Source organism: Streptopelia decaocto (assembly GCF_964273445.1).
Source record: "Streptopelia decaocto genome assembly, chromosome: Z".
NCBI lineage: Eukaryota > Metazoa > Chordata > Aves > Columbiformes > Columbidae > Streptopelia > Streptopelia decaocto.
The window spans coordinates 65476023-65489765 of NC_138657.1; the positions used below are offsets into that span (position 1 = coordinate 65476023).

The 13743-nt window shown below is 37.1% G+C and overlaps 1 protein-coding gene across 5 annotated transcripts in view; it reads right to left on the reverse strand.

Annotated features, from left to right (window-relative positions):
* Positions 1–2001: 2001 nt before the first annotated feature.
* TENT2 (terminal nucleotidyltransferase 2) overlaps positions 2002–13743 on the reverse strand; it is a 43133-nt gene continuing 31391 nt past the window's right edge. For all 5 annotated transcript variants that reach the window (XM_082075907.1, XM_082075904.1, XM_082075905.1 and 2 more), the window contains 3 exons: positions 9377–9468; positions 4914–4993; positions 2002–3140 (listed from right to left, as the gene is read on the reverse strand). In XM_082075907.1, coding sequence (XP_081932033.1) covers positions 3066–3140; positions 4914–4993; positions 9377–9468 — 247 coding nt within the window. In that variant the 3' untranslated portion in view covers positions 2002–3065. The remainder of the gene's footprint in view (positions 3141–4913; positions 4994–9376; positions 9469–13743) is intronic.

Genomic DNA, 13743 nt, shown 5'->3' on the forward strand with positions numbered 1-13743 from the left:
AGTTTCACAGTACACAGTCTATGCCAGTTCTGGCACTACCGTTAATGCATGGGAAGGTCTCACTAATGTCTTGTCCTCCCATACACCTCTGAGCCTGTTAATTAAAAGCCCTGCTAGAAGACTAAAGAGACTTCCTGAAGTCCTAGATGAGACACTTGTAGTTTCTGATGTTAGGTAACGTGGGAAATGACAGGCGAACCCAGTGCCCAAATGAGTAGCCAAAACTAGCCCTAAAATAACACGGAGCTGAACGAACGCGTTTTAATTTCAAGGCAGCAAGAAGCCTCAGGGAAGTTAGTATCTTGCACACAGGCTGAAACCTTGTTCAGCCATGAAAAACACCTTTTACCAAAGGTCACTCAGGAAAATTTCCTGCTAGGGTATGAGGCAAGGGATAGGGGTATGAAGTTTTTTATTTTGAGGCTGAGGAAAAGGGAACACTTCAGGCTAACACTCAAGATTTATGATGGCCATTAGTGGATTTCTCATTCTGGATACCTGCCCAGAGTAGATGAAAATCCAGGTCATTAAACCTCTGAACAACTGAATCCAAAGTTGAAGTTCAGCTCCTACTCATTCTCCTCAACCATTCATTTTGTGGTATTTTAGCTGAAGTTTTCTGATGAAAATTGCAGCCCATCATTTAACAAATATCATTATGTTCACTCACTGTCATTCTAGTTGTCTGGCACTTCCACAGAAAGTGATGCTGTTCTTGTTTGCTTGACAGGAGAACAATATAATATGACTTCTGGTGAAATTTGTTTTCCAAAACTCTTGTTTTTTAATACGCAAGAGCTCTGCCACTTTGCCTGCTCTCACCAGACTACCCACTAGTTTTTTCACTATAAGCTAAACGAAGTTACACCATCTTGCACCTTGGCTAACACAGTAATTACTGCAGAGTTTTCTAGTGTGAGAGAGGACACAAGAAACAGGCTTGTCACCAAACAGTTGGGGAAAACTACCATCCAGACTTCATATTTTGATTAGAAATGTATCTTATCAGAAGTACACAAGCTTGAGAAAAAGAAAGCAAAAGGATTCTTTTGAGAGACACAGGCCGTTGTGGTTACAAATCTTGGCTTGTATTAAAAAGATCGCTGAGTTGGTGGGTCATGTTTTATGGAGCTGCACAGAGGTACCACAATTCCTTCATCTGTCTGTTCTAAAACAGTTGGGAAGAATCAGTTTCAAATATAATGCAGTATTTTGAGGTAAGAGTATGTTGATACTGTAGGTGATGGAATGCGAACTCATAAGAGACAGGCATCCATGAAGTTTTCTGCATCACATCCAGCTCACTTGAAATACATTTTTGCCAATTTTGAACACATTTGTCCCTTCTTAGTTATCCTACGTTGTAAAAGATGTTTTTTAAAGAGCAGCCCTCCCCTCTCCCCAAAAGCTGCCTAGCGCTTGTGAAGCATTTTTTAATCCAGACATGCTCCTGTCCTAAAATCCTGTGCTTTCATTTTACACAAAGTGCGTCAAAGTGAATGTTTCACTGAGACCAAGTTTACCATCTCATATAGAGGAAGGGCAGTAGAGGGAGAACACAGGCACATGGGGAGAACGTTTCAGTGGATCGCTAGAGTAGAATTAAAACAGAAAGACAGTTTAAATTACAGAAGGAAGCTGTTTTAAGAAGCAAGCCAAGATCTAGATCATGACAAAGTGTGTAGTAAGTAACCTGACAGCAGGAAAATAGTTTACAGTTTCTAGAACTTCTAAATTCTAAAACTTGAATTAAATTAGAACTTCAAGGTTTGCACAAGAAGAGATAATGCTTGTTGTTCTACACAGTTTTAAACAGGGTTTTCACAATCTTGTTAGAGATGGCAATAGATGAAACTTTTACCTGTACACAGACACAGCACAGAATAGCCATACAGAAGTTTGACTTGCAACCTTACCATACCTTTACAGGGCATTTTCCTTTCCTACCTAATTACAGGAAATACTTTAAATATGCAGTACAAAATGAACTAAAAAAATAAATTATATCTTCCATGTATAAATTTATTTAATTGTACACCATAGAAAATATTAAATTTAAAAAAGAAAACACAAATTTGACATCAATGTTAAGTACAGTTTTAACAATGAATTGGTCTTCAGTAACAAATATATGAGAGGCACAAATTGTGCTACAGCAGGTCTAGAAGAGGGATCACAACTTTTTAGAAAAGCTAAAATTTTGAAGATTACTTATTTAAATTCAATTTACAGTAGCTGATCAATTTACAAATACTTACACAAAATCAAAACAGAAGCCCAGCTTACTGCAGCAGTAATAGGGTTGGGTTGTGGTAGTTTCTGTAGACATCACTACTGCTTCAAATGTGTAAAAGGAAGCACTAAGAAGTATCTTGCTTACTCTGTGAATATGAAGCATTTTTATCTATCAATTTGTCCTTTTCAACTCTAACTTCTTCATAGTAGAAGTGTTGCTTGAAAATTCCAGTTTAGATTACAGTTCTTGACATCCAGAACACTACCAACCATAATCTATCCTAATTTTCATAAAATTTTGCTCGTTGTTCCATGTAAGAGGGAAATACAACTGCAAAGTGCCAAGTTGAGCAAAACCGCTTACTGCAGTTAAGCAAATGTAAAGCACAGGCTGTCTGTTCATCAAGAAGTGGGTACTGTGAACAATGCCTTAAGGGTGCAGTCAGACTTGCACACTGTTTAGCTCTGAATGTCTTTATTTCATGGTTAAATGTGTCTGAATTAATGATTATACAGATTATAGAAACAAGAAGTCATATATTCCCGTATTTCCCCCAATATCCCCATACTTCCTTTAAAACGGATTTATTTTTGCAGTTTCCTGTTTGAGTTTCTTCTAGAAGTCAACAAGGTAAGCGTTTTCAGAAAACATATCTTTGAACAGCTGTATTAACAAATATTGATAACACACAGTCTTTCTTATAAACATTTTCTTAACAAAAGTTTGAAGAGAAAAATGTGTCGTAAAAGCTCACATGGTAACTGCCTCTTCATTTTGTTACTGTTCCTTATTTCAGCAGGATCCAATAAGAAGAAAGTGAAGTAAATAGTTATTTTTTCTCTGTGGATACTCTTAAAGGTAATATACAGTTCAGGTTTTTCGTTTCTTGTAGTATCTGCCAAGACTGGGGAAAAACGTACAAGGTTTTAAAAGGCTAAACAATCTTTCCTATTAATGCTTAAATACCATTACAAGCAGTAAGCCCCACAGATCTGCAAGTATAACGTTGATATTTTTACCTTAGAAAAGAGGTGTGGGTTGGCTTTTTTTTTTTTTTTTTGCGGGGGTCGGGGCGGGGGGGGAAGAAAATAATCTAAAAGGTACACAAAATTCAATGATCTATTAAGGAAGGTACATCCTTTCAAGAAGAGAGTGGATTTTTGGAGACCAAGATGTTAACATTTTTTAAGCATTAAATTGATATTCTGACTGCAAAATAATTGTCCTGAATTCACACATCAAGTTCCTGATACAAGATGTTATACTCTGACAGTTCCAGGACTTTAGTGTGTCTTTAAAACAGGTTATTTCAATTTTCTTCTGTATTCTAAAGTGAATTCCAGGGCACATCTGTTACATCTGTTCGGCCACAAACCTGCGAATAACTGCAGTGGCCCTAGTGTCTTTAGGCAGAATTCGTTTAAAACACAATGTGTAATGAAAACCACAGGGAGAATAATCTCTCAAGGGCAATGAGACAAACAGATTTCTTAGGGACGTTATTAATAAGTTCTTGCATTTTTAAGCAACTGTCATTCCTTATGGTTCCTAGTAAAGAGGGAATTTTTTCAGGATCACAACACTCCAGTATATAGGTTTCTAAACAGACAGGACTAAACAACTGCTTTTGCATTTTTCAGAATTGGTTACAGGTTTGTAACCAATATTTTAACTGAAAACTCTGGAAAAGTTCACTCTAATTTTACAGAACAGTGAGAGATCCCAAAGTACTTAATAAACCACTGCTTTAGCAGACTCACAAAATCAAAATATTTTATGTCAAAGTCTGTGAACAGTTCAGTATTTTGTATGCTAATATGGTTAAATAGAGGGAAACTCACATTTCTGAACAGAATATATAATAAAGCAAAAAAGTTACCCTTTTCTGACTAACACAAACACCTTATAACATGCTTTATTACAATATCTGGCATTGATGTCCTTTTTGCTGGACAAGCCCCTCAGGATATTTAAGGGTGTGATTAACTGGAGTAAACAGGAGCCTCCAAGGACAGTGTGAGAGAGGAGTTTAACCGGTTAGAGATGGAAGCCAGCTCTGTGCCCTAATCCCCAGTCATAACTACATTATGAATAGTCAGAGATCTCAGAAAACTAGAATTTGAGCTCCGATTCCAAATGCAATGCCTATGACAGGAGACAAGCATAAAAGAGTTGGTAGCAAGGGGTTTTAGAAAAGGATGTTTAACCAAGGCCTAAATCTTTGTTTGCTTCAAAGTGGGCTTGCACCCTCCACTGACTGGAACAGTGAAAGCTCCAGCTGAAACCACTCATGTTCTAAAATTATGAGTGTGGTCTCCCCAAAGAACAGTACCAATTTAATTCAGTTGCCAAAAAACAGCATAAATCCACTACTGGCAATAATTATAAAAAAGGGATAGTAAAAAGTACAAAACAGTTTATTACCAGACAAATTAATATAGGCAGAAATAATGAATGAAGGTAAAGTTGTAATTCTAAAGGTATCAACTATCATTAGAATTTTACACACATAAGAAAACCTAAGACAAAGGGTTTACTACTCCAAGTACTCATTTCAACTAATTGCAAAATATTGACAACACAAACGTCAGAAACCAGAAGGTTTAATGACTAGCATTTGCATAACTATCTTGAAAACCAAAGCAACCAGGACAATTAAATGAGATGTACTTTTTACCTTCAAAAATTCATTTTTGATGATATCAAACTTCTGTTTTTCATGTACAGCTCTAGCAGTGTTTGTCCCATCAAAGGGCTCTGCAAGATCAAACACAAACATTAAGAGTTAAAAAAACCCCTAGCACTAAGTGCCTTCACTGAGCAAGTCATCAGACAAACCCAGAAGAATCAACATACCATTGCTGCCCAAAACTGCTTTGAGTGGCTGATTCCACTTTGCTTCTCAATCTTTATTTCTGTGTAGCATTCATACAAAATAAAAGCCTCAAACCATAAATGCTCTAGTGGTATGTAATCCGTAATAAAGTCAGGTTATTATATCTATAGAAGCACACTATGAATGTGCTGACTTTATGCATCGGTAATTATTTCTCACTACCAAATAGTCTGTGACGACATATCAGAATATAACTTCGCACATTAAAGTGTTTTGAAACTTACTACACATGTGCCTCTTAGGACTGTTCACTTGAGATTCATCCCATTCAGCAACTTACCAGTGAAATAAAAGAAATAAAATATTTACTATAACTTTTTATATAAGATGTAAAAACTGCTGTAAAAATGTATTTTATCACTTAATACCTATTCAACAATATTTATTCATAAGTTAACAAGTTGGGCCTCCCACTTTCTAACAGACTACAAATTTATGTAATGTTTTCCCTTTTTTGTTTCTAACATAATTAATATTTTTTTTTAATTTAAGGATTTTAAAGTACTATTTGCCACTGATATGACTGATAGCATTAAACCAATGGATACTAAAAAAATAGGATGCAGAGACTATGTATTAAAATGTGCTACAAAACAGATTTTATAGTATTTTTTTGCCTTCCTTACTAGAAAACTCCTGAAGTAACATGGTATATTTTACACTGAGAGAATGTAAGGAAGTCTTTAAGGACCACAGAACCATAGAAGTATTTACTGCATCAGGGAGCTTTTTTGTTTACTTGGTTATGTATCATTTTTATTCAGAGAGGGACATACAATAAAAGCATGAAACAGGCATCAAATGTGCTTAAGCCATTCTGGAGACTGAACCTCACATTTGGAACATGCTCCATGGCACTGGGTTTTTATTTCTGCAAGCTATTTAATTGCACAAAGAAACTGTTTCATGCAATAAATGTTGCATTTGGCAGGTTTATAAAAGCCTTCTCTTCAGACCACCTGTAAAGGTTCCGGTGGACAGTTACAGGCAGATTTATCTTACTTTAGAATGCATCGTGCATTTAGATTGAAAAAAAAAAATGGCAATCAAATAATAGAGGACTATATACCCTTTAAGTCAATCACATAGTTTGACAGAGGGACGTACTACCATAAGAATTCCATGCCCCCTACCATGTGAAGCAGTACAGCATCTCTGTTTTATATCAAAAAGGTGATGTTAACTGCTTCCTTAATGCTATGACCTTCATGTATTTTATATTGAACCAAGACATATAGATTTTTTTAAAATCAACAAGAGAAACCCGGTACAATCTTGAGAAAGTGTCAGTGGGAAAACAGGTACTCTAGTCACAGAAGCTGACTCACATCTTCTCTTTTTTCCTTCCTGAATATTTATTCACTGCCAATAGACAAACTCTTTCCTTGGAGTGCAGCAAGAATAATTTTGCAATCAGCTACTATTTGCATCACTACCTTTTGTAACCATCAAGACAGTGAGAGTCCATCATAAGTTATTTTGTTAACAGACAGAGATGAGAATATTAAAAGAAGAAAAGTAACACAACTTCAACACTGATGCTTGAGGGAAAGGGTAAAGGGGATTGTCTTTCAAAACAAAAATACAAGAAATCATAAAACCTTGGAGCTGCCACAAAGCAAGTCTTAAGGAATTAGTTTTAGAGTACTTAACACATAGATCTGAAAGATTTAAAAGTACAAGCACGAATCAGGTGCAGCTTAGACCACTTCTGATCCAGTTTCCTTAAAGGACTATCAATTTGGCTCACAAAACAACCGAGTTTCTAGCTTCTGCAAACCATGTCATTTTCAACAGAAGAGTGTACGATATTACTTGATATAGACAAGATATAAACTGAAACCAGAATACTCAGTAGCAATTTAGAGCTTCTGACAAGGAATGTTCACAAATATTAGCTAAAAGCAGTGTTCTCTGTATCCCCATACTGCTAACAGGCGGACAGGTTTTAAACTGCCTGAAAAGAGTACCTCGACTTTATTTGTTTCTCCAACAGCAGAAATACAAGTGAGAATCAGCCTTAAGGTAAATAACAATGAAAACAGAACACATTTTTTCCTTTGAGCAGCCCTAAAAACAGCACTACCTGCAGAATTACGGCAACTTGCAGGCACTGACTTACGTAATCTATCAACAAATATATTTAAAATACTTAAAAATACATGCAATAATACCAGTTACTGAAATTTTAGTCTGCTAACTGGAAAAATCTGAAAAAAACTTGGAAACCAGAATATCTTGATATGTTTAGCTAGCTTTTAAAAGTTTATTCTCAAAGTACACAAAAGTTTATCTACATACAGCCTTACAGCTGTTACAAATATGAAACCTACTTTGAGTTGAATTTTTCCCTTTAGTGTAATTTTTCCCTTCCAGTTTAAGACTAGAAGCTTGGCATGTGATGCTAAAATCCACTCTTAATAAAGTCTTGAAGCATATTGTAACAGGAAGGAATCAGATGTGCCACCTATATATATATATATTTTTTTTTTTTTTAATAGTCCAAATCCAAAATGCACTCTTAAGGAAAAGTTCTATGTAATCAAGCCCATTTAATACAAATTCTAAACTGCCTATTTTGTATGCTGATGTTCTATTTCCAACCTGACAAAAAGAAAAATCCAATTATTCAACTATACTGTAAAGTCATGAAAAACTGAGAGCTTGAAACAGCCCCCCCATCCCGCAGCATCATGTGAGAGCAGCAGACACCGCTGCCCAGCGTTCCCACCTCCCACGCTCAGACCAGAGCCTTGGCAGTGCCTGCTCTATGCTATCCTGAATCATTTCAGTTGTGCAGATAATCCAGTTCTCACATTTCTCAACTCTGAGACTGCAGAGCCAAGCATGCAGTTGTCTTTCAGCGTATTTTTTTTCCCCATGACCAGTAGTTGATTTTATTTTCTCAGAAAAAAAGTAAAATAAAGAACAGGAATTCCATCATGTGGCTTCACACTGCTGTCCACATGATTACAGCCAAGTTGGTGTGCTCTGCGCCACAGAATAACTAATTTCACCAGTAGGTAATTATTCTCTGCACAGAGCAGCAAAATTGCAGAAAATTGGGTTCATACAAACAGACAGGTGCACTCCCACCCCCAACTATTGTATCTTGAGGAATGTCTGTCCAGTCACAGCACTTCTGCCTTGTCCCATTTCTCCCCTAGCAAAATTTTCCCAGTTTCTAACAACTCTTTCCATGCCATTTGGCTCCTGTCCAAGCTCTAGTCCCCTTTTATCTTAAAATTTCAACCTTTGATAGCCTCTACTTATTTACAGCCAGGGCCAAGTCCCCTCACCCACTTCAAACCTTCCTTTTTAACACCAGGGTCGTAAAGCCCCTACTTCTAATTCCACCTTGCCTCTTTACCCACAAGTCCCTTGTCCAACCAATTCTCCTTTCCCTGCTGCATTCTGATTCTCCCTCTCCTTGTCTCTCTGTGTTAACTGTTCCAGTGACACAGTCCCTCTCAGTCCCTTCCTTTTCCATTCTCCTAACATCTCAGTCCTTCTCTTGGTCTCCCATCTTCTCTTTCCCTGGCCCAAGCTTCACCTTCTGCACATGCTAACTGTTTATATTCTCCATGCCAGTTCCCCACAGCAGTTGAAAGGCTCCAGGAGCATACGAAGCAGGTTCCCTGTGTCGTGCACTAAGAAGGCTGAGACCTGCAACTCCAAAAGGTAGCCTGGGTTTACCCTCCATTTCTGTAGGGCATCACACAGTCTCTGCAGAAACACTGTGTTCCCCAGCCAGCCAAAAGTAGAGGCCACAAGGGGATCAACATTCGCATAATCTAGTCACTGCTAGGACTTGCGATGCCACAGCATTTCTAGAACAGAGTATTCTTAGAAAGTAATCTGAATATGCGCCTGCTGTGTTTTTTCAGAAGCTCCACCTTGGCAAAACTGACAGTTTTTGCAGAGCAGTAAAACACACACTACTGTCTTAAAGGCTGTTCCCTGTCAAAGTCATAATCCCTGTTCCAAAAGTAGCAGGGCAATGAGTGCTCTTGAAGAAAAGGTCAGGAGAACTATTTTTAAACACTATAGAACTTAAAGCTTCCTTCTCAAGTGTTTTTGGCAGCACTCTTTCCAAAACTATCTACACTTGTTAAACTTAATTTTACACATAAATATATTACACATGTGCATTATTAAAACACAACCAAGGTAAAATCTGACTGACAGATTTATGTTTTTAGTGTCTTAACAGTTAAAAATGGTAATGCAGCTTTACATTTTACCTTCTACACAAATAAATTTGTTTCTCCATTCAATACCATCAGGTCTTGGAACAGCTTTGGCCTCACGAACAGAAATCATTTGACGGCTCCAACTAGGGAAAAGGAAAACAATTTGCAGAACGTTTAACTCTTGATTCTAAATTAATGATATCAGTTTACATTTTAAAAAGTCAAATTGCTACGTCATAAGCCTGGATAATGCAGTACTTCATAATAATGAGTAATATATTATAAAAGTCTAATCTTCATAATCCATCATAAAAGATTAAGCTTCATAATTCATTATAAAAGAATAAGGAAAGATGGGTAGGAAACAAGAAAAAATTTCCACAAACATAAGTTTATTTACAAAAACATCTGAAACACAGAACACCACAGATATCCATGCGTAACACAGTCATGACAGAATAATTTTTGCAAAAAACAATATCAACTTGAATATTGACACCTACATTTATTTCTAAGTTCAAAAGGAATTACAGCCTCAAATTCATCTTTCAGAATTTTACGTTGGGAGAAAAAGGAACGTAAGGCATTTAAGTACAGATATGTCACATACTGCATTCCATTATAAAATTATTCAACAGTATAAAGACACAAAAAGATAACTTGCTTACAGGCCAGCATTTCTGGTGCAAAAATATTATAATTAGAAAGCACTAACACTTTGTATGTGCTGAATTTTAGATCTCCTACAAGTGTAACAACAGACCAACAACTTAGATACAAATTTGAAAATATTCTATCGCTTTCTATACACAGTTTTCCAGTAACAAAACCAGAGGAAATGATCACACTGAAACAGGAACAGCAGGCAATTTACAGAGCAATCTTTAAGACGTGCCAAGCATCTTTATGGTCTTTATGATGCTTGGCACAACATGCCAAACGTAATGGAAGCCAAAGCAACCACTTGCAGTTTTATGTTCTTATCTACACAGCCAGTTTTCAGCTGCTCTTACCTAAACCAAGGAACTACCATATCAGCAAAATGCCTGGATCACCAGCACTGCATCACCATATGACTTGACTAAATGGGGCTTAGAATAGCCGGGTAGCATGGTGCTAGCTGTACTGCTGTTATGTATGCCTGATGTGATCTCAAGACTGAATCAATCTTTTGACATAATGCAAAGACAGGAGCTTGGCTGGGTGCATCAACCACCTGCAGTAAATCTGTAAATACCAGCTGTAAATCAAAATACAGTCTATAGTTAATCAGTTAAATTCTGTGCTCCCTAGGCCACAGATCAGCTGTCATAACTTCATTTGGTCAGTGCTGATTAAGACAATTTACACTGGTGAAAAATCTATGCCTGTAATTCCACAAATTATCTTGAATACAACTCATGATTAAAACTACTTATGAGAGTCAGATGTTACAATAACTGTACTTTCAAAGAACATGTACATTATTCTTCTATTTAAGAATATGAATAGGGCCTTTTTCAAAGAGGTGCAGGACAAAGCATATGAAATATAGTTGTTCAGGACACCTCAGAATACTTCAGAGGAGGCCACAAAAATTATCATAGGGCTGGAACAGCTCTGCTGTGAGGACAGGCTGGGAGAGTTGGGGTTGTTCAGCCTGGAGAAGACTCCAGGTAGACTTATAGCAGCCTTCTAGTACCTAAAGGGGCCTGCAAGAAAGCTAGAGAGGGACTTTTACAAGGGCATGAAGTGATAGGTCAACAGGTAATGGCTTTAAACTCACAGAAGTTAGATTTAGATTAGATATAAGGAAGAAATTCTTCACCATTAGGGTAGTGAGGCACTGGCACAGGCTGCCCAGAGCAGCTGCGGATGCCCCATCTCTGAAAGTGTTCAAGGTCAGGCTGGATGGAGCTTTGAGCAACCTGGTCTAGTGGAAGGTGTCCCTGCCCATGGCAGAGGGTTGGAACTAGATGATGATTAAGGTCCCTTCCAACCCAAACCATTCTATGATTCTGTGATCTACCAGTCTTACTGAACATTCACTAACCCTACCAATAGCACACAATTTGTGTATCAATTCTAACAATTTTTTGCTTGCACACAATAACTTCATTATTACCAACACAAAGCAAGTATTGTCCCCATACACACTTTCAATCCATAAGTTAACAATAAGCATTTAAATAGCTGGTTCTATTATCAGCCATTTCTGGTGTCACTGCCCACATTAGATACGTGCTCTTCATGGGGGAAGCAAGGAAAATACTAGGCATTTCAAGGTGTATGTATGAAAACACCACAGATAGATTAAAAAGCTTATATTTTCCAGAGTGTTCTTATAAACCAGAACCCCCTGCATAAACACATTAAGATGGGTACAAACTGCAAGCATATTTAATTTAATATACTATTAAAAAATGATCCCTTTATTACCTGACCAATTCTACCCTGAAGAGAGCCATAAGCAACTGTATTTTATATTTTGTCATGATAATGTAACCAACCTTCTAACACATCCACCAAATACAACCGTGAATGGCCTTAATCAGTGAATTATCTTTAACAACTGCTACATAACTTGAAACAATAACTTTAAGAGAAGAACAGTCCCAAAGGACAATCTCTAGGTTCCCTAGCAGTGACTTCAGGGGAGCAAGGCCTTGCTTCAAGGTCTCACTTCGTAAAGAGGCAGACAAGTGAAAACCTGCTGCCTTCACTCACAGCTGCAGAAATGAAATCAGACACTGTCTTCAGAGGGCTTGGTAAACATGGACCAGTCTCCAAATACCTTCTCTTGAGAACACCTCCATACATTTTTTTACATGGTCACATTCACTGAGTGATCAGCAGACCTTCAACAGTTTGAAGTACTTGAAGTTAAAATGGAGTTTTAAGCATACTTTTGAGTCAGCTGTATCATGTGAAACATTATGCATACTTGAACTCTTATGGCAAGCTATTAATAATTATGCAACCATGCAGGCAAATTAAGCTTTGCCATATGTAGTGCCTAAGTCCAATGTATACAGGAATTCCCAAATCACATTCCTAGTAACTTATGAAAGGGGATAAAAATTACTTCTTACAGACACAATGAAAATCCCAGAGTAGGACTGTGAAACAGGCACGGTATAAATACATGGTAATCAGCAATTTTCTGAAACAGCTCATAGTCTAAATAAAGTAGATTAAAAGCATAAGGAAAAAAGACACAGCACAAGGATATGAAGTTTTCATGGCTGCACAGCACGCAAAGCTCCAGTTTCTTCCCTTGCACTGCTCATTTACTCCTTGGTGCCTTACTCTTTGGGCCCATCCTGCTCTTAAATATTATTCACTACATCAAGTAAAATAAAACATAAATATTGACTGAAATACCTACTGGCCTTTGCTAGACTGAGGAGAAAGATTAAAACAATGTATCTTCACTTTCCCTTCATCTTCCTGACCAATACATGCAAAAGCGTAAATCAGTTAGGCGTTCCGGACAGGTGGCATCTACAACTTATTCTGTCCAAAATGATGATCTTCACACATGATCTCACCATACCTGACTGCAGGCTGTTCTTTCAGGAAAACAGATCCTGTGTATCCAAGCTGGTAGTATTGTGTCCTACTCCATAGAGAGGAAGCTACCGAAGTCCCTTCTATGAAAATTGAGCTAGTATTCTCTTTAGTAATCCTTTCAAACACATTACAGTTTAATAGTGAAAGCTCACTGGCACAGTATAGGTCATTTAAATGTGACTTAACAGTCACAGTATCTGAAACATAACCTCAAAATTTCTGTGCCTAAAAACACTAGTAAATGTTTTACAGGGAAAGCAAACACTGAAAAAAAAAAATTGATTACAGCAATGAAAATATTCAACACATTCAGAAGAAAAATACTAGTTTTTTCCAAGAAAGGCAGAACTAGGAGCCCTGTGTTGTATGTATTTAACTTCTATCCTCATTCCCATCAGCAACCTAAAAGCAAAGATAACAGATACTGTGGATAACATGACACTGTATTTGCTCTTGTTGACTGGCTACCGCACACAAGTGTTTGAACATCACGTTCTGCCCACCTTTTCCTCCATGTGGACATTAACTTGGGTTTCTCCCCTCCAGTCGATTGCCAGTTTTTATGAAGCTATATGGAATGTTAGTATCTTTGAGACACACACTCTGCTCATTTCAAAAACAATTTATAGTTATCAGGAATACACAGATGGTCAAGTAAAGAGTATACCTGAAGTTTTATTTCTGTAGCAGAAAGAGTGAAAATAATACAGGTTGCTGCACTAAATGCATCATTTTCTGATATGACTTCTCAGCTACATAACATTTTCAAACACAGGAATTCTAATGGTCATTTTTACAGCGTTTTTGTTGTGTGTTTTTTTTTTTTTCCTTTCTTTCTTTAAACACAGTATTGCCAGTCAAATGTC